Raw genomic sequence first — 19,427 nt, forward strand, 5'->3', positions numbered from 1 at the left:
CAGCAACCACTGTCCTCCCTGTTCATCCAATCATCAGCCACATTCTTATAACACGCTGAGAGTCTGGGTGGAGGTAACGTGGCAGCCGAGCAGTGAAGAAAACTCCAATATGTGTACCCCAGTCGACATTTTGGCAGGTTCATCGTTGAAGCAAGTGGGTGCCAGACACCCACACTGCACACAGAAGACACACACGAGCCTTCTCAAGCCATCCGCTTCCTTTCATCAAATAAAAGCAGCTGTTTGTGTAATGAGACCAAATAAATACAACTAGATAAGTGTAAAGATTGGTACCAACTTAATTCAAGTTTGGATTTTGCTTAAAACCTTATACAAACCCATATACAAGGTTGAGGAGGTGATCCAAATTTTAAGCCCTTCTCGAAAATTGCCTGTCAGCCTGAGTTGTGGAGCACTATCTCCCATGCCAGAGTAATTGGTAACTATAAAACTGCAGAGACAGATTTTTTTCTGAATGCAGAAATGATGAGCAAAGCTTCTGTACTATATTTATCTATACTGTCAGACCCTGGGATTGCTTTGTGTCTTGTGTCCTGTCTTTGTCCATGTAGTCCAGAAACCAACAAGTGAAGATGCTTTTACCATAACAGATCAGATTTTAAAAATATGTGTTTTTGGAAGTTTTGAAAGTGCTCTTTATATATATATATATACAGTATAAATATGGCCATCAGAGGGCTAGAAACCCTCCTTTCAAATGCTGATGATAGAAAAGATGCATGAAAGCAGCTTGTTCACGCCAGCAATGCTGACATGACACAGAGGTAAATGTGGGTGTAATTAATGCAATTAATTAGGTTTGGTTCCATTTAATATAGATGTGATTCAGTGAGCCCACGTGGACAGGAGCAGCAACGTGATTCTGCTTGATCTGAATGAGATGAAATCTAATTAACATTACTGATGTTCACCCTCATATTTCTGCCAAAATAGCTCAACTGGCCTAACTAGAGTGTACAAAGCCGATGGTAAAGCATTTTTAATTGAAACCAAAGGGACAGACTCTCTTATTCGGAGATTTCGTCTCTGCAGCGGGAAAAAACGGGAAGGAAGGTGTGAGCGCATTGCCCCGACACCCGCTGTGATTCATATGTGGAGAAATAAAGACATAAGCAGACGCAGGGAACAGAATTTGGCTTTCATCAATGGCTCCAAAATGATAAATTCATGTTTATAATGGATTAAAAAGTCAAAGTAAGTTCCGGCTGAGGGATGGAGCACTGCCAGTGCAGCTTTTGCCATTCTGCTGCCAGAAGCATGACACAGATTACTTCAGATGGTTTTATGCATACTTAAAATTAAGCTATTGTTAACACAACCTGGAGCTGGAGATTTGTTTTATAATGAATTTTATACTGCATTTCTGAAGATTATTTAGCCCTTTTTCTTTGGCAAAATCCGATGTCTTGAATATTATCTTTAAAAACACATTTGTTTAGGCAAATTATTGCTACAAATGTCAAAGAAAGAAGTGGAAAAGAAGCACTCCTACCAAAGAACTAGGAGTACAATAGAACCACAATATCGTCAGTTTTAGAATTTACTTATTAACATTTGAGGTTGAGGATGAAGAAAATAGCTCAGATAAGTGAGCATGTGATAATAATGCATCAGATCATTTGCCAATAAGCAATGAAGAAGAAGTGTCAGAGCTGAGCAAAATAACCAGAATTAAGACTAGAACTGCAGCTGATAATTGGATAAATTCAAGGTGTCAGAGGTGTGTAAGGCACACCTGAGGGAATATTGCAACTGTCAGTCCCTTATTATTATTGTTATTCAATAGATGGATCCCTATTGTGTCAAAGTAGGACTCTAATAATAGATCCATATAGTATAGGTAAACTGGTTGAAACTAAACTCTAGATCTTTCTGTCCTTCCACTCTACAGTATGATCTCCTAGAAATAACATTCTGTTTGTTCACTTCACTTCCACCTCAAGTAAGTAAAAGGAAATCTTGTAAATTCAGGATTTTAAAAATATCTTTGGCATCTCATCAATATTTTTTGATAAAATATATGAAAATACAGTCGACAAGGCAACTACGCTTGGAGAATTTGTGATGACTTTAATGCTCCAGAAAGTGAAGTGGAGGAAAAGAGGAGAGATTTCAACAGCAGATTTTAACAATGTTCAGTCTAAAATTATCTCCTTTCATGTAAAGCAACAAACTCCGCAGCACTCAGACTTATCATTACCACAGTGTACATATCACAGGATTACCTGTACTCTGTGTGTGTGTGTGTGTGTGTGTGTGTGTGAGAGAGAGACAGGGACAGAGAGAGAGGGCATTTGTTTAATGTCCCCTGGCATGCTTCGAGGGACAGGTGGAGGAAAGTGGAAAAGCAACACTACAGGAAAGGAAAGCAAAGCGCAGTGAGGGTGAGATGAGGGCAGGAAGGGAGGAGAGACAGATGAAGTTCGATTCTGAGTAAACAAAGCGAGGAAACCATTGCACTCAGTGTTTGTTTTTGCTACAGGATAAGTGTGACTCACTTCCTTTATGCTGCTGCTTTACATCTGTCTGCCACAGGTGATTTTCCACATGAACGAACACTGGAAAATGTTAACACCTTTAAAAGAAACTACTGTATATCTCCTTGCATGTTAACCACCCCGACTGTCTGACCATACGTGTGTGTGTGTGTGTTCAACTGAATGATTATTGTCGTCCCATTAGGTGGATGGATCTCTAGACAAATGGCTATTATCCTAATTAGCACTAATTATGTCTACTTCCAATTAGCCAGACAACTGCTGTGACTCTCTCTCTTTCTCAGTCTCTCTCTGCGTTTCTCTCTTTTTCTCGTTCTCGGGCAGGAACGCCTCCAACATTCTCTCTCATTGGTTTGGCTGAACAGACCACCTGAGCCAGGAATCCTCACGCTAAAATAATGTGACCTTTTCTAATTCAAGTTCATGTGACTGTAAGAAGCAGAAAGTAAAAGTGGGACTCCAGACGCGGAACTTTATATTTTGCTTCTGCTCAGAAAATTACTCACATCAGTGGGTGGGAAAAGATGTACTGTTTTCATCTTGCCTTGTTGCTTCCATACTATTGTTATTAAATGTTTATGTCTGGAGGTCAGTGACCCAGTCAAGGTCGTCAGCGACCCAGTCGACGCCAGCAACCCGTTTTCTCTCCCGCCAGTACACAGATGCAGCCTTTGAGCTTCTGGAGTACCTGGACGTTCATACTTTGAAGAACAAATGTTCCACCATTGCCCTCACTGGCTGATGTGAAATGTATTGTGTGTGGGTTGCTGTTGTAGAGAGTGAACTCGACTGAAGGAGGGTGTCTTAGCTTTATGCATTCTCACTATAAATGAAATAGCAAACATAGTGGAATATTAAATTATTATATTAATTCTTAATATCTAGGTTCTATTCTATTCCAACCTCAATATTACAATTTACACTAGTAAAACAAAAATAGACTAGGATAAACTTGCAGCTGCTATTTCCAATCAAGTAAATGTACTAAAAAAATCACACTTTACTAAAAGGTTTGATGATAGATGACCAGCTAATGTGTGAAGGCCATTGTTCTAATCCATGTGTGTATATTTGTGTGAGAGAAAAATTGCTAATTTCTCAAATACATGGCTATTTAAATTTAGCTGCATCCATTTTGAGTAGTTTTAAAGGTCAAATTCAATAGCACAGCATAAACAAGTTCAACGTTCTCGCTTATGTTGGTGCTGACACAACCACAAACCTGTTAAAATAAAAGCTCAAATCAATGCAGTGTGAAAAATGCTTTTAACTATATACAGAAACATCTTATTATGCATTATTCTTTAAATGTGTGGTTTTGTAAACGATTATTTACATATAATTATTATTCACATATAATGTGCAGCAACCAGACAGCAAAATTAACATTCTTCAGAGCTTTCTTTCTGCTCCTTCTACATGATGCAGACAGGACGGACTAAAGAATCGTAGCCTCTTACACAACACACATTTACGGGGCAAGTGGTGAGCGACCCCCCCATGGGCTGCCAGTCGTTCAAAGATTTGACTGCACAACCTGCCAAGCATAAACCTGTCCTGCACTGATGCCCCAGTGGTTTTGTCCAAAAGTGGACATTTTTTGATATTGTCACAGCACAAAATGTGGATAAGTCCTTGCACGAATTCAATCCAATACTGATGTTGGTCCGTGTGTGGTGAACCAATGGTGGTTCCTTATGTAGAGCACAAGGATCATGAAGCAGTGAAAGTCTAGGAAAAAAGCAGGACAATGGTTTTTTAACAAGGATGAAGAGGTCAGAGAAAAATGAGCCCAATGACTCATCACCTTTTACATTATTAGTGTATAACTTTTCTGGTGGAAGCTCAAAAGTACAGAAGTCAAGACTCCCATTTGAAACCAAGAACAGAAAGTTTGAACGATGCAGATAAGAAAACGGTGACTTCCTCCTTGAATTTGAGCAGGGATCTCAAGATTATCATCGTGTTGGTTTAATATTAACCAGTCTGTCCTTTTTCCCGCTGTCCCTGGGGATGTTTAAGTAAGGACTAGTGATGGAAAAGCACAGCTGAACGGCTCGAATACTCGCAAAACTTGTGCTTTATTTCATCCTTTCTTTTTTTCCATTGAGCTTTATGGTTTCGGGATCACCTGCCAGCCTTACGCCAAACTCAAACTCCATCAGTCACCCCTCAGCGGACCGCTCGCTCACACTAATTCACCCTGCTTTTCTCCTGCTGGCCTGGTCAATAAGGCAGGAAATAAGGCAGGAATTTCTTTCAGAGGGAACCGAGTGCAAATTTATGGATAAGTATATATGTGTGCAGTCTTTTCAGTGATGGATGTGTGTGTGTGGCAGCTAATTAAATGTGTGATTAGAGCATAATTAAAAGAGGTCTCTGTCTTTAGAATATTTAATGACTTTAGACTGGGGACACACACAAACACATGAACGTGCACAACGTGCCATGTGAGAGTGTGTTGGTTTGGACTTTAATAGGGAAATAATGATTGCTGAGATGATATAGGATATAGACAGGAAAGCAAAAGTTGGGGGGGAAATGACAAAAGGAGGTGGGGAGAGTGAGAGGCCAGACACAGACAAAAGACATTTAATTAATCATCAGAATGAGCTACACACACACGTGCGTGCGCACACACACCCCCGACTTCTCTCACGGTCAGATGGACGTGATACTCTGAGGCACACAGAAGTATAGGAGCAGAAATTGAGTGAAATCATGGAAAACATACACAAAATCCAAAAAACACAATCTGAAATATACTCACTAAGCTGCTCTCTGACTGGATGTACTCTGCGGGTACAGTTTGGAATGTGTTAGGTAGTCAGGGGAAATATAATTGACTTTTACTGTAGAGCACATTGGAAACCTTGGTGTTTATTTAAAATTGGGCTTTTTAAATAAAATAGATTGGATTACACTTCCTTTCCAGTCTAATTTCTCTATACAGAGTTGCGTTCTTCATCAGATCAGTTTACTTCAGCACATTATCTTCACAGCTTTCTTTGTGCTTGTATGTAAGGTCCACACATGGATGCACACAGTAACATATGGTATTACACAAACTGTGAAAGCCAAGAGAGAAGCTGACAACATAGTTGATAATGGCATATGTAAAAGCATTACATTAGTTTAAACGTAAATCTGAACATTTTTATGCCAAAATGCTGAAAAGACGTGCCTGAAAACCACATTTTACAAAGGGGATAATGGCATGAAGATATGCGCTTTAGTCTAATTTGATTCAGTTCCTCGATATAACTAATAGAATGCCTTTGCCACATGAAACATACTCTTAGTGGGCAATTTTATGCCTAATTTTCTACATTTTGCGAGCCGTGAAGGTAGTTTTCAAAAGCAAAAGCATCTTTATCCTCTCTATCATTTCATTCTGCTTCCTAACAACCTCTTGAGTCACACATCTTCTCCACGCCCAGCAGGATCATGGGGAGCGCAGCTCCACTAGAGTTCCACGCCGTTTTACTGTCAAACAAGCAGCTGGAGCGTGGGATTGATGCGACCTGAGGATGGTACTGTAGATATCGTGCTAATTTTAGAATTTATAAAATAATTTTGATGTGTTAGGGCAGGTCATGAAAGCTTTTGAATGTCAGGTTGTGAGTGACACAATTTAAAACCTAACTTGAGTGCACAGACTGAGATGCATCTAAATAAAATTCAAATTCCAAACTATTCAAATGTGTTTTTTTCCACCCATCATTCAGAAAACATGGGAATAACAATCATTTGAATCTGAATTTTAGAACGTTAATAAGACAATGGCTTAATCACACCAACCTAGTGTATATTTTAAGTAAATATTAGATAATAGTCACCATAATGACCACTTTAATGAACACAACTATAATTGAGCAAAGCAGACTGAGAACAAGGTAAGGAAATATGACAACAAATGTGTGATGTGCATGTTAAAGAAGGGTCTGTGTAAATCTTAATATTGCCCAAATGATATATTGGCAATATATATTAAATACTATGAAGTGATGCAGAGGCATTAACACACATGCGAATACATGAACATGCGCGTGCGTGCGCACACACCACGCTCCTCTGTTGCTGATGCTAGTCTTTCTGCCTTGAGAGTGTCAGGAAAAGTAAGACTGCCATTAAACGCTACCTTCAAGCTAATGCATATTTTTTCTAGTTTTAAAAAAAATGTCTTTTTACCTTAACAGTCTTTAGAAATGCCTCCGCAAAAAGGATGTAGAAGAGTTTTAAATTGGCCTGATATATTCACCACAGGTCTGTTAACGCAACAAACAAAAATAGGTATGAAAGCTAAATAGCCAAGATAGAAAAGAAGATGAAACGTATTAAAAATGTATTGCTTTTAAACTATGGCATACTTGCAGGTCTACTTAGAGCCTACAGACCTGAAAATACATCAACAGTTTTGAACAAAGCTCCAACAAATTGCTTTTGGCTAAATAAGCAATGAATATTCATAGTCCAGCAGCAGGCCCTAAAGTGCCGTCTTCATAATGCAATTCTACCCCACTCCACCTTGACAATGAATAATATTACAAGAAAATGCAATGCAATTAAAGCAACCCCTTGTTCCCTGCTTCCCTTTACCACATGTGTCGCTCCCACGCTCCCCATGCAGTACAGTGATAACATTAAAAATTAAACAAGCCATCTAAATTCTTTACAGCCAAACTGGTGTTATCGTGCCGCAGCAGAAAGAGGCGACTTTGCCCAATTTTTGTATCAACTAGTCTTTGGAACCAAATGTGATGTGTCAGTAATGAACTTGAAGTGAAAAGTACAGGGACACGAGCATCTAGGCCCACAGATGCACACCCATTGATGCACACCCAGAACCTACTGTCACCTCCTACCAGCAAGGTTCTGGGTTCAGTTTGAGGTCAGGCAGGTTAATTTCCATGGGTTTGTTACCATGAGCTGATATGAAACATGCTATCAATACTTATCAGACCAGATACTAATATATATTAGATTTATGGTTCCTGCCATAAATTTTTCAACTTTCTGATGGATGATAATGTGGCTGTTCTCTTTGTATGTTCTGAACGATGACCTCTACTGAGTCGCTGGCTGTGACGTACAGCATCATTGCCATCATCATCCTCAACTGCACAAAAACAAATAACAATGGGGAAACCTTGGATCTGGAAAAGAACTATTAGCATTTAGTATCCATGCTACTCCTTCTTTCTGCTCCATTTCTGTTGATTGGTTAGCAGATGTAAGTCGTAGCCGCTGTCACACTCTGAGACTGTGGTCCTACATTTCGAACGCTTTTATCTCAGCCTGTCGCAAGACAATGGCTGTCCCTCAACCTGTCTTAAAGAGCAACGGAAGACCACCGTTTTAGAGCCTCGACCAAAAATTCAGATTCAAATTCCTTTAAAAATGTTGCCACGTTTCACCCCGAGAGGGCCCTGAATTGCATAGTGTACACCACCATTATGCTGTGTTGCCAGGTGAACTCAAGAGTTTTGGGATGTTTCACCCCTTGATTATTCCTTTATTTTTGCTGGTGGTAAATTCTGTCTGATCTTAATCCTCTGTGAGTTAAAACTAATGAAACAAAGCGTCAGTTCGGACAAAGCAATAAGAGCACATCGCCTCAGTCTTATGCTGTTCTATGCAGTCCCCGGCTAATACATCAGCTCTGTGGTCATTCAACTATGATTACAACTGGATCCAGTTCACAGACTTGCGCCTATAAAGCAGCATCAAGTCATTCGGGATCACTTTGGATTAGAAAATACTGGTAAGAGACTTTGGTGAATTTATTGATTTTACCACTGAGCTAGTTTTGATAATAAAAATTAAAAAATCTACATGATGACCCTAAATTGAACCAGGAGGAACCAAACAGACTTCTTAAAAAATGCAGAGAGCAACATCACATTCTGCGGATCTAATGTTTTAAGAGGTTGTTTATACATCTCTCAAATAGCAAGCAGCTATCTACACAAAAAAGGCTTTCATAGGAAATAAAATCATTTCACATATGATTTCTCCAAAAAACGGAACCTAATGACCATTCCAGTCAGTCAGATAAACAGTGTTCATAAGTTGTTCCACAGCTCAAATCCTCTGGGGTCTTAAGAGGTTACGGGAAGGGCAAAGAAGAAGCCTGATGATGTTATTACATCCACTGAAGGGAGGCTCATCTGTGAGGACTTATCAGTCAACAAAATTCAAGTTTTGTTAAAGGTCTGACACAGACAAAAAGATGAATTCATTTGGTTGCCATTGTGTGTGTGTAACAGAAAAGTGGATCATGGTTCTGAGTTACCGTGTTCAGTCCTAAAACAACAGTTTGAAATGATCAAACAAATAAGAACAAAGTGGTGAGCAGCAGGTAAGCTCATGGTGGCTCAACAGATTAAGTTGTAGACACGGTGGATTCAGATGAGCTTAAACTCTGGACCCTTATTTGTGTCCTGCCAGATTAATAGTCTGTTTGAACATTGCTTTTTGGCTGCTTCACTGCAGCAGCACTGCTGTTATAGTACGACTCAACACCTTTTACCGTGAGCTGTACACATTCCTTCCTTTTCTTTAGTTTGTGGTCTTCTACATATCTCCTATATGTGCACATACTCAGCAAAGGGAACACAAACTACAGCCGCTAAAAAGGCGCAAGAAGAAAATCATTTATTTAAAAGCTTTTCTTAGTATTCACAACTGTTGGGAGAATCACAGTCTGAATGTGAACATATGAACCCAGATGCCCATCAGCAGCATATGGCTGGGGCTGCAGGGTGGGTCCATGAGGACAGGCCATCCACAGACGGCCCTGTCCTGACATTTGACCACCTGTATCAACCTCACTATAATTAACTCCCTCAAACGGCACAATATTTGCCTCTAGTTCTCCTACAAAGATACAATTTTAAGTATGTCATTGGGTGGCAGCCTTGTCCCCAAATTGCTATATTATCAAAACAGTTTTATTACATTTATCCCCCACTGCAGGGACAAGATATGCAAGCAAAGTTAGCTGCAGGCACACAGACATTACTTGTGGATGCTGTGAGAGGCAGGGAGACAGTGCGAAAGGGATGGAGCGCAACGCGTCAGATCAATAAACTTCATAACAATATCATCAGCCCGGTCACCACAAAAAACAGCCAACCGCCAAGCACCATCTGGCCTCATCTCAGCAGGCAGCCCGAACGGCCGGCATAAGTGTGTACGCACACGGCCGTGCACTCGCTATGATACACACAAGTGCACCTGTGGGTGGTCAAGCCAGGTAAATGCGACTGAGATTGGTCTGGAGAGACAGCTGCGGCTGTGTGCGACTGTATGCACCAAAACCAGTTAGGCAGTTTATTTAGGGACAGAAGTTTACGGGTTCTGCAGCAGTATATCTTGTGCCATGATAATTACTGTAAAGAGAGCTATATAGACAGAGATGCATTGAGCTAGTGGAGGCAACAAAGCACAATAGTAATAAAGGAAAGAAAGCAAGAAAGCAAGAAAGCAAGAAAGAAAGAAAGAAAGAAAGAAAGAAAGAAAGAAAGAAAGAAAGAAAGAAAGAAAGAAAGAAAGAAAGAAAGAAACTTGTCTGGAAGAGACAAGGTGCAAATTAGTCTTTTCTATGTGGGTTCAAAGGAAATTTTATGCATAAATCTTCATCACTGTCATGAAAGGAGCAGAGAAATCTGAATATTTCATCACAAAATGCAGGTTCGGATTGTATTAACATTAATAGAACACAGTGAGACCTGCTGCCAATGCCGCTGAATACCAGCATGCTCCAAAACCTGTAACAAATACACCACCTGAGCGGCATGATGCAAGTGTACGGGTCTGTAACTACATGACACAAGTCACCCTCACAGACACATCACACGGCCCATCAACAGAGATAATCCCTGACACACATCAGCACGCTACAGACGCAGCATTGGGAGCAATTAGGAGTTCAGTTTTTGATCAAGGACACTTTGTCATGTCGCCCACATGGCCCAAGGCCTGAACTCAAATGTCCACGTACAGCGTCCGTGAGCCATAGATGCGCTCCACTTTCCTTAAGTCACACTTGATGAGAGAACTTAATGGGAGCCGGGATGTCACTTTTCATGTTAGGGGAGATTAAAGAGCAAACTGCTTATTCCACAAGAATCTCTCAAGTCATTATAGGAGCGAGTGAACTGTCAGGACGGTTACATGTACACTTGAATGTCCAGACAGGTTCTTTCTGCACAAATGACTGAAGTCCAAAAAACAAAACCTTAGTGGATCTAATATCGTTCTTCAACAAGCTGTGATGATACCTTTGGAAATAGTTCAAATTAAATAGACTTACGAGTGATCAGATGAAACATGGGGGCTAACAAGGAAGTGCCTTAGCTGTGAAACCACCATTGTACCAAACGTGTGTTCTCGTAAACCAAGGCAGGACCAGTTGTCTTCTGATCAATGACAGCGCCCCTGAACTTAAGTACCACCTTCTAGACAAGTGGAAAAGAATAGATTCACTGATTTTTATCTTATTAATATTTCCCTGCTAAGGACCCACTTCTGTCGTACAGGTGTCTCTTGAAAAGTGTTATTGTTTCAAACAATTGTTCTCCAAGATAGGAGGAACTATTGAAATCCTGCTAATTAGTACAATCCTCTGCTGAGGGATAAAGATGATAAAATTATAAAACTTACATAAAATTATCTAAAGCAGTGTTGTGCTACCTACACTGCGGTCAGTCTAGGGAGCAGAGACAGACAGATAAATGGTACCTACGTCCGGGTGTTGGGGATTATTTTCTGTCCATCTTTGTACCATGTGACGAGCGGGCGGGGGAAGGAAGCCAGAGTTGGCTGGCTGATGACAGCTGCTCGGCCCTGCATTACCGTCTTCCTCTGCTCTTCAGCAGAAAAGTTCCCTTGAACTTGAGGAGGGAAAAGAAAAGGCACAATAAAAGAGGACTTATAAATTACATTTGCTTAGAAAGAATATACCAAAGTTCAGGTTTTTTATGTAACACTTTTAAAAACAACCTTGGCGGTTAGTGTCTATAAATACAATCAAGATTTGAGCGTTTCAATGTCTCAGAAGTTGTCATTCAAGGCATTGTTGAAAATGATGTTTACTCACAGGCCACCTGCACCTCTGTTCTGTGGTCTAAAACCGCTCCCATCCTGTTCCTGGCAATGCAGCGATACAGCCCAGCATCAGTCCGCTTCAACAACGGCATAAAAAGCCTGAAAACAGACAAAAAAAGGTGTTTTTATGTCTAAATTCTCAGCAAACACTGTCCTTCCATCATGCCGTTTAAACGTAACATCTATTGTTCAGAGCGTGTGAGGAAAAGCTGAATATTACACCTGGAAATATGAGGGTGCAATTACATTAGAGAATAAAAGAGTCCTGAAATGACAATGTTAGATATAAAATAGGAAATAAAAGGACAGTGTGCACCATCACACAGAGCATTTCAAACAACTGTTGTTCACATCGATTTGACTTCCTACCTGCAACATATTCTAAATACTGTAGACACATACATTAGGAGTGTGTAATAGAGAGAGAGAGCAAGAGAGAGGGGGAGGGTCTGTATTTTCCAGGGATTGGTGATGTTTCTTAATGGGGTTTAAATGGACTGTGCTTCTCTGATGGAAGCTTGGCATTGGATCTAGGTTGAGGCCATGCTGGACAAACACGCAAACACACACTTATGACGCTGTAAAACTGGACAGCGCTCTGGGGCTCATTATGAATACCAGGACAGCCAAGTATTTAACTCCCAGGCTGTTAGGGGACGCTGCCAGCACACAAACCCACACTTATACAGAGACTCAGGCAGACACAGTTCTATTTGAATCATCACCAAATCATTTTGCGGCAGATTTTAGTGTCAGAAATGTCCTTTCACTTTTATTATAAATGAAATAATATAAATGGCAATTACTTTTATAGGAAAACAGTATCAGCACGGTAATATGAAAGTTTTCAATGAAAACTGTGCTCATAGAATACTGTTTTTACTAGGATAAAATGCATATTTATTGGGGGAAACTGGAATGCAACTGTATAAATAATGTTAACAAAAGTAATTTAGATTTAAGGAGAATATACATAGAACATACATTTGTTCTATGAATTTCAGAGTATTTTACGTTTTACCTGTTGCTGAATATTTTGCTATTTTCCCAAATTTTCACCCCGGTCCCAAAGTACATGCAACAATGTGCAAGAATGTGCAACAATGGACAGGAAAGGTAAAAATCAGAACCGGACCAAGGGAAAAAAACAAGTCCATCTCTGAGGTCAGTGTAACAGAAAGAAGAGGTGTCTCCAAATGTGGCGTCTTCGTGGACCTGAGACCTAATAAAAACCCTAAGATTAAAACACACCCAAAACATGGAGGACTGCATACTGAAACACGACAGTCAGTCCTCAGAGCAGAAGAACAGGTTAGCAATACAATTATCAATATTAGCATTCCTAACCTATGAAAGTGTGATATTAATTAAAAGAAACTAGCTAGATCAGTGGAGCAGAGGAGATCCTGCCTGTTTTTTTCTTCCAGAGGACAAATCAGCCAAACATAACCTTAACAATGCTGCGTATATACGTACTCACAACAGTGTGAAGTGCTCTGACCTGCAGTAAATAATGGAGAGAACATACAAGCAGTCCACATGGGCCACAACACAGAGGAGCCAGTTTATAGGACTGGGCTCATCTGTACATCTGCATGTATAGGAGAAGAGACAATTTATAGGAGAGAAAACAAGGAGAGTAAAAAGACACATATGTTTATGTTTACCGTGTGTCAAAGAGAACACCCATTATAAAACTGACTGCACATTGACTATCAGCTGGCTACAGAGTACATGAGATCAGTCAATGGCAGTCGGCAGCTTGACCCCCTTCACACCTCCGTTCACTTGACCCTGACAACTCAGATAATGGTGAACGAAAGAAATGACTCCCAAATAGGTCACGCTTTGGCTCAAGGGCCCCTAATGACTGACATTGTGGCAGCTTCGTCAACAAACTCTGGATGGAATCCAAAGGTGTCAAGACCAGTAGAGCAGGGAAAACCTGCAAATAACAAACTTGAGATGGCGCGCCTTCCAGATGGCGATCAGGAGTGGAGTGACCGACTGCTGAGGGGAAATGAAGGGTGCAGAGAGATTCTTCAGCTGTGGATGAGAACCAACCTGTACTGCGGCGTCCAGTCTGTGACGTTGCTGTTGTTAAGGGTCCAGCGGTACTGCAGGGGCCAGCTGCCTCCAACCAAGCAGGTCAACACAAGTCTGTTTCCTTCCAACACCACTTGCTGCCGAGCTCCATTGCCTCGCAGGTACGGAGCCACCTCTGATACAGAGAAAGAAATCAATAAATAATATAAATATAAAGCTCTGATGGTCATGAAGATACTGTATATCACAACAAACACATTAGCTTCATGTTGCAATTGCATTACAATAGAGAGTAAGCATGTGTGTGAAGGTTCCCAGTCATCCAGGTCATGGTCATTCTGGTAATTGAATCATAGCAACTGGACTGTTTTGAGTTCCATGAAGACGTTTCATCTCTCATCCAAGCGTCATCATCAGTTCTATCTGACTGTTAGGGAGTTCCAGATACTTATACTCTTCAGGAGCCATTAGCACATTTGTAGCTTCAGTCACCTGGTTGTCACCTGACACAATGGGGTTCGTTGGTAGCCTCCAACGAACCCCATTGTGTCAGGGGAGGTTTCAACGACCCGCATAATGAGGTGTGGAGCAACCAACAACAAGGTCCAGCTATGATTCAACTACCAGAATATACTGAATAAGGTTTTAACAAAGGTTGTAATCACAGTATAAAGCCTTTCAATCTTACGTAACAATAAATTCATGGCCTCAAGGGCAACTTGTGTAGAACATCAGTCATTTGGTTCTACACGAACATCTATCAGTGTCACTGCATGGCACCACCACACATCAATGGTCTAGAAAAACAGCATTTCATGGATTTTTTTTTATCCCCCCTTCCCCCCCCCAAAAAAAACAGAGCTCACACATGACGCAGCTACTTTTGTACAAAGAACCTGCAGTGACGTTGCTGATAATTAAATTAAACTGCCTACTCCTTTTCCCATTTAGGTTTTTCATTAGACAAATTGTCAAATAACAGATGAATCTGAGGCTTTCATTTGGCCAATGCTTTCAAGATGTTCAGACATCACATTCAATTATGAAACCTCTGCCCCAAAAACCCTCATAAGTGCACAATGCTTAAAAGAAAAAGCTTATAAAATATTTTGTTTTGATTATATTGTTAATGTCCATTTAATAATTAAACCATTAAATATAACAATTCTAATAGAATTTCTCTAGATTTATAGCTTCAAGTCTGACATAAACATACGTTTCAATTCTTGATTCTTTCTGTAATATATATAAAGTGTATGCTGTTTTTGTTCCTGCTATCTCTTTATTGCTGCAGTATTTCCTGTTGAGGGGCTGAGCACTGCAATTTCCACAGGGATCAATGAAGCTCTAATATAATGTCATAATTTCCAAACTGTGCTCTTCCTCTGAGCTACTGACCAAAGTTTTCAACATCCGACTGTGACTAAATGGTATCACAACTCAAATACTTTGAGTAACCGTCGTATGACTTCACTCAGCCTTTTATGTGACTCAAATTCAGCGAAGTGCTTTGCTGTTTGAACTTTATATCCTGTCTATCCCTCTCGGCTCAGGTGGTCAGATCTGGGATACAACCAAACACCCTACAAGCATCTGGAGTAAAGGGTTTTTTTCAGGGTGAAACAGTTACACCCATAGATCTGCAAGTCTCTAACCCAGCTGAGTTTAGGTTCCCTTCCCTCCTGCCATTTTCTATCATTTCAATCATCTCTTTTGTGATTTTTTTCCAATCATTCCTCCAACCATTTTCTCTGGTGGCTATTGCTGATGTCATTCTTTATTCCAAAAGAGTGGCTTAGGACCACCCTTCTCTCCTCTCCATTTGCCACTCTTTCATCCTATACCTCCTATAGCCTGTGCACAAGAGGGACGCTTCCCCAGTGGGAATACAGTACCGCACATATGTGTGTGTGTGTGTGTGTGTGTGTGTGTGTGCGTGTGTGTGAGACGAGTGGTCAAGGATGGGATGGTTTGTTGTTTAGTGTGAATGTGAGGAGAATTAAATTGGAAAACTGGACTGAGGTAAAACTACAGCATTTACAAACTGGTGGGCACACAAAGGAAGCTATGGAAATGTGTGTTTTTACTTTACAACACATAAACTATGTTTTATAGGTACAATTTTAACCTTACACACACACACAGACACACACAGACACACACACACCACACACACACAATCCGCTCCTTATTGCCATTTATTCCCTGTGTCTACTTTCCAGTCCATTAGGAGCTTCAGATGGAGAATTCTCTGAAAGGAACAATGTCAGCTAACAGCATGTTTCACTCACTGATGTTGTCTCTCCATCTCTCTCCTCCCCTCCTCTGTCTCTGTCACTCAATGTCAGCACGACACTGCCTCGTTCCCTCATTCTACGCCGTTCCTTGCCTCCCTCCGACCAACCCTTTTTTCCTCATAAGCTGTGCCGTGTAAGCTCTTGACTGCCTATCACGGATGTGTCTTCCTCTCCTTGCTCCTCCTTCATTCCATGGCTGCCCTCTGTCCATCTCTGTCACAGCCTGACAGTTCAAGGTCTCTTCCTTTTTGTTTTGTTTCTTTGTAGCCAGACTGTCACAGCGCTGCTATACATACTAGCACAGAGAAACACATGCTCTTTCTTCCGCTTCTCTCTACTCTTGGCTGGGAATTCAATTTACAGAGAAGATGAGGTCTGCATGGAACCTGAGAGGGAGGAGATGAGGATGAAATGACAGGAGGAGAAGAGGGGTTGATAGACAAGCAAAATCATCATAATGTTGCAGAAATCACACCCTACAGATGCCCCGACTATGGCTGCTTTTCTTGCCTTATTCTGCTTTAAACATCTTAAAAATATTACCGCGGTGTAGTATGATTTTCTTTATTGTCCCTGGAGCGGCGTGACTGATTAAAATTCTTGTTTGTGTGTATGTGTATAGAATCAATCATAGGTGTAGCGGTGTGCATTCTGATATGGAGATGATCCTGTGGTGTAAATTCATTCCTGACCACTGACATAAGTGAGTTTACTGACATCTAGTCAAAGGAGATTTCATTCCAGCAGCCTACTTAATTATGCCTGTGTGTGTGTGTGTGTGTGTGTGTGTGTGTGTGTGTGTGTGTGTGTGTGTGTGTGCATACTTGTGTGTTGGGTCAGAATTAGGGTCACTCACTCCAGAAAAATCACTTTATCTTCATAGTGCTGAAACCCTACTGTGAGACAGGGGCTGACAGAACTGGCAATAGCCTATGAATACTGATTCACTGATACTATCTTCCTTTCTCTTTCCTCACAGAGGGAGGAGAGACAGGCGGGCAGACAGACAGAAAACAGACCAACAGGCAGAGGAAGTGAGGGGCGGAGAGCTTTGAGGGAAGATTATAGCTTTTTTCAATGCATAAGCAAAGTTAAAGTTGTATTGATAGCCATGTTTTTAAGATTAAAAAAAAATTATTTGATTAGAGTGTTTAAATGAGTCTGTTTCATCCTAACCTAATAAGTCTACCAGGCGCCTGTTTCAACAGGCATTTAAAACCACTTAATTGGACTGGCTGCGTGAGGCAGGAGGAAGAATTATGAGATGGGTTTTGCTGCTTGTTGCAAAGAAAAAAGAAAAGTTAATTAAATGATCGATATAAAATAGAGAAGCAGCGGAATTATATGAATTTCCCCTATGGCAGAGACCAAACAAAGATGTGCAGGAATATTAATGAGAGTGAGTGTTGTACTTGTATTAAAAAGTCCCAACTAACTTCTCATGTAATTCTCATGGCGGCTGGATGTCTATCACTGCAGGATCCTGAAAATGGATGAAGATGATCGCGCTCTCATTACACGTAGGAATAAAAACAGACCTTAATGATGACAAGGTATTCAAAATACACATTTAGCTCAAGATGAAGGAATGTACTGACCATAAAAAATGAGAGTTAAGCATGAAACTGTTTTTGATGATGATGAGGATGATGATGACTGGAAATCCAACTGATCTCAGCAGGCAGCAGCTGAACTAATAAGTCAGGTGGTCCGATGGGAGCTGAACTGCTCTGGACTGCAGAGTCTGCCGTCGGACAGAACACGACACAACAGCAGGAAACCCTGCAGCACAGAGGAAAAGCTTCCTCCTGCTTCACCGGAGCGATAACTGAGCCAGACAGGATGTAAGTGTGGAACTTTTAGAAGTTGACAGACCTACTTGATGACCACGAGAAATGAATCAAACAGAAAATTTAAGCAAACAAATATGAAACTCAGGAGTTTGAAGAAGAGAGGTGGTGTTAGTATATGTGCGTGTTTGCGTGTGTGTGTGTGTGTGTGTTGGGGGGGTTCTGGGCTAATCAGGTGGAATAGACTGTGATCAGTGACATTTAAGAGGTGGGCAACGCTGCAGGGCACATGTGGTAGGAAGCACAGAGGCACTGAAGCACACACACATCTGTCTGCTCCTATGTCAGCACACTGGAGGGAGAATGGATGAGAAAAGAGCTAAATAAGAATAATTTCATATTTATTTGGCACGTTTTGCTCCACAGAGAGAACTGCCTGTAGCCGTCATCCCCTCTGACGGCTGCAGCTGTCCTGACCTTGGACATCGTAGGTAACAGGGTTTCGAAGTGACTGATGATTTATAGCCTTTCATTCATTATTAAAAGGGAGAAATGAAAACCTAAACACCTAGGATATCTTTGTAACAACCTGGCAGCCCAGACAGAAGGTAAGGACGGAAGGACGAGGAGGTAAACGTTAGAAAAGGTCATCTGACCTGGAGCTACAGGTAAGTGAAAGGAGGACGGACACTGGGAGCAGGAATTGAGGCAACCTGAGGAGCAACAGTACTCATTATCCTGTTTTTAAATTCCTCTCTACAGTCTTATGGCAGGTCAGGTATCCCCAAGGCTCAGTTTGTATCCAACCTTTTTTTAGCTTTAAAATATTCTAAGCATGGACACGGACATATCCACTTCACAACTAAACTTCTATGGACAAAGCAGAAATGTGAGTTAAACTTTTATTCACACCACAGTGTCATGCAAGAGTTGCTGAGGTCACATGCGAGTAGCAAGAGTCAGGTTGCCTGAGGAATAGAGATTCGCTTCAACTCGGGCATTTTAAAATGGTGCTCCAAGTATTCGAAGCAACAGGTTTTGCATCCTAACTAACAGTTGACTTCATACTTCTATTTGGGTTGTTAGCCTGGCTTCGTAGCATAAGGCAGATTTTACAGACCACCACAGACATTAGGGGGGATCAACTCATTTGCTTATTGACATTGTCAACTGAGCCTTGTGGTTAGAACCAGTCTGCAGCTGAATTCCAGCTGTCCTTTTTAGCTCCAGATCTGCTTTCCTTGGTTTCCTCTCCTTGTCGTCATTCATTAACAATCTGCTTGTACCCGTTTTGCTGTGCATTGTGCTTCCACCTAAATGTGTGTGCTCAGTACCGTTTCCATTTCCCCCCCATCTCCTTTATTCTTCCACCCCCCCCCCCCCCCCCCCCTCCCCCACAACCTATTCCATAAAGGGCAGCTAAAGTGACACACTGTTTGAAGGGCAGACTGTCTCGGTAAGTGTTGTTCTTACAGACTCCAATTAATTCAATAACGCTGAAAAATGTCCTTGCCCAGATACAATGCGACTTCTGTTTACTTGCTTCCACGTTGACACACATGCACAGAAAGGTCACATATACTGTAGATAAACACAGAAGATGAGGCCCATTTCTATAGCTGCACAGATGTTTGTCAGAAATAAACGCGTTTGCGGATAATGAT

At 41.1% G+C, this 19,427-nt stretch overlaps 1 protein-coding gene across 2 annotated transcripts in view; it reads right to left on the reverse strand.

The window, feature by feature from the left end:
• Positions 1-19,427, reverse strand: part of sdk1a (sidekick cell adhesion molecule 1a) — a 121,998-nt gene that overhangs the window by 68,379 nt on the left and 34,192 nt on the right. For both annotated transcript variants that reach the window (XM_011612791.2, XM_029850847.1), the window contains 3 exons: positions 13,695-13,851; positions 11,623-11,729; positions 11,269-11,416 (listed from right to left, as the gene is read on the reverse strand). In XM_011612791.2, the coding sequence (XP_011611093.2) occupies positions 11,269-11,416; positions 11,623-11,729; positions 13,695-13,851 (412 nt within the window). The remainder of the gene's footprint in view (positions 1-11,268; positions 11,417-11,622; positions 11,730-13,694; positions 13,852-19,427) is intronic.

This window comes from Takifugu rubripes, chromosome 17 (assembly GCF_901000725.2).
Source record: "Takifugu rubripes chromosome 17, fTakRub1.2, whole genome shotgun sequence".
Taxonomy (NCBI): domain Eukaryota; kingdom Metazoa; phylum Chordata; class Actinopteri; order Tetraodontiformes; family Tetraodontidae; genus Takifugu; species Takifugu rubripes.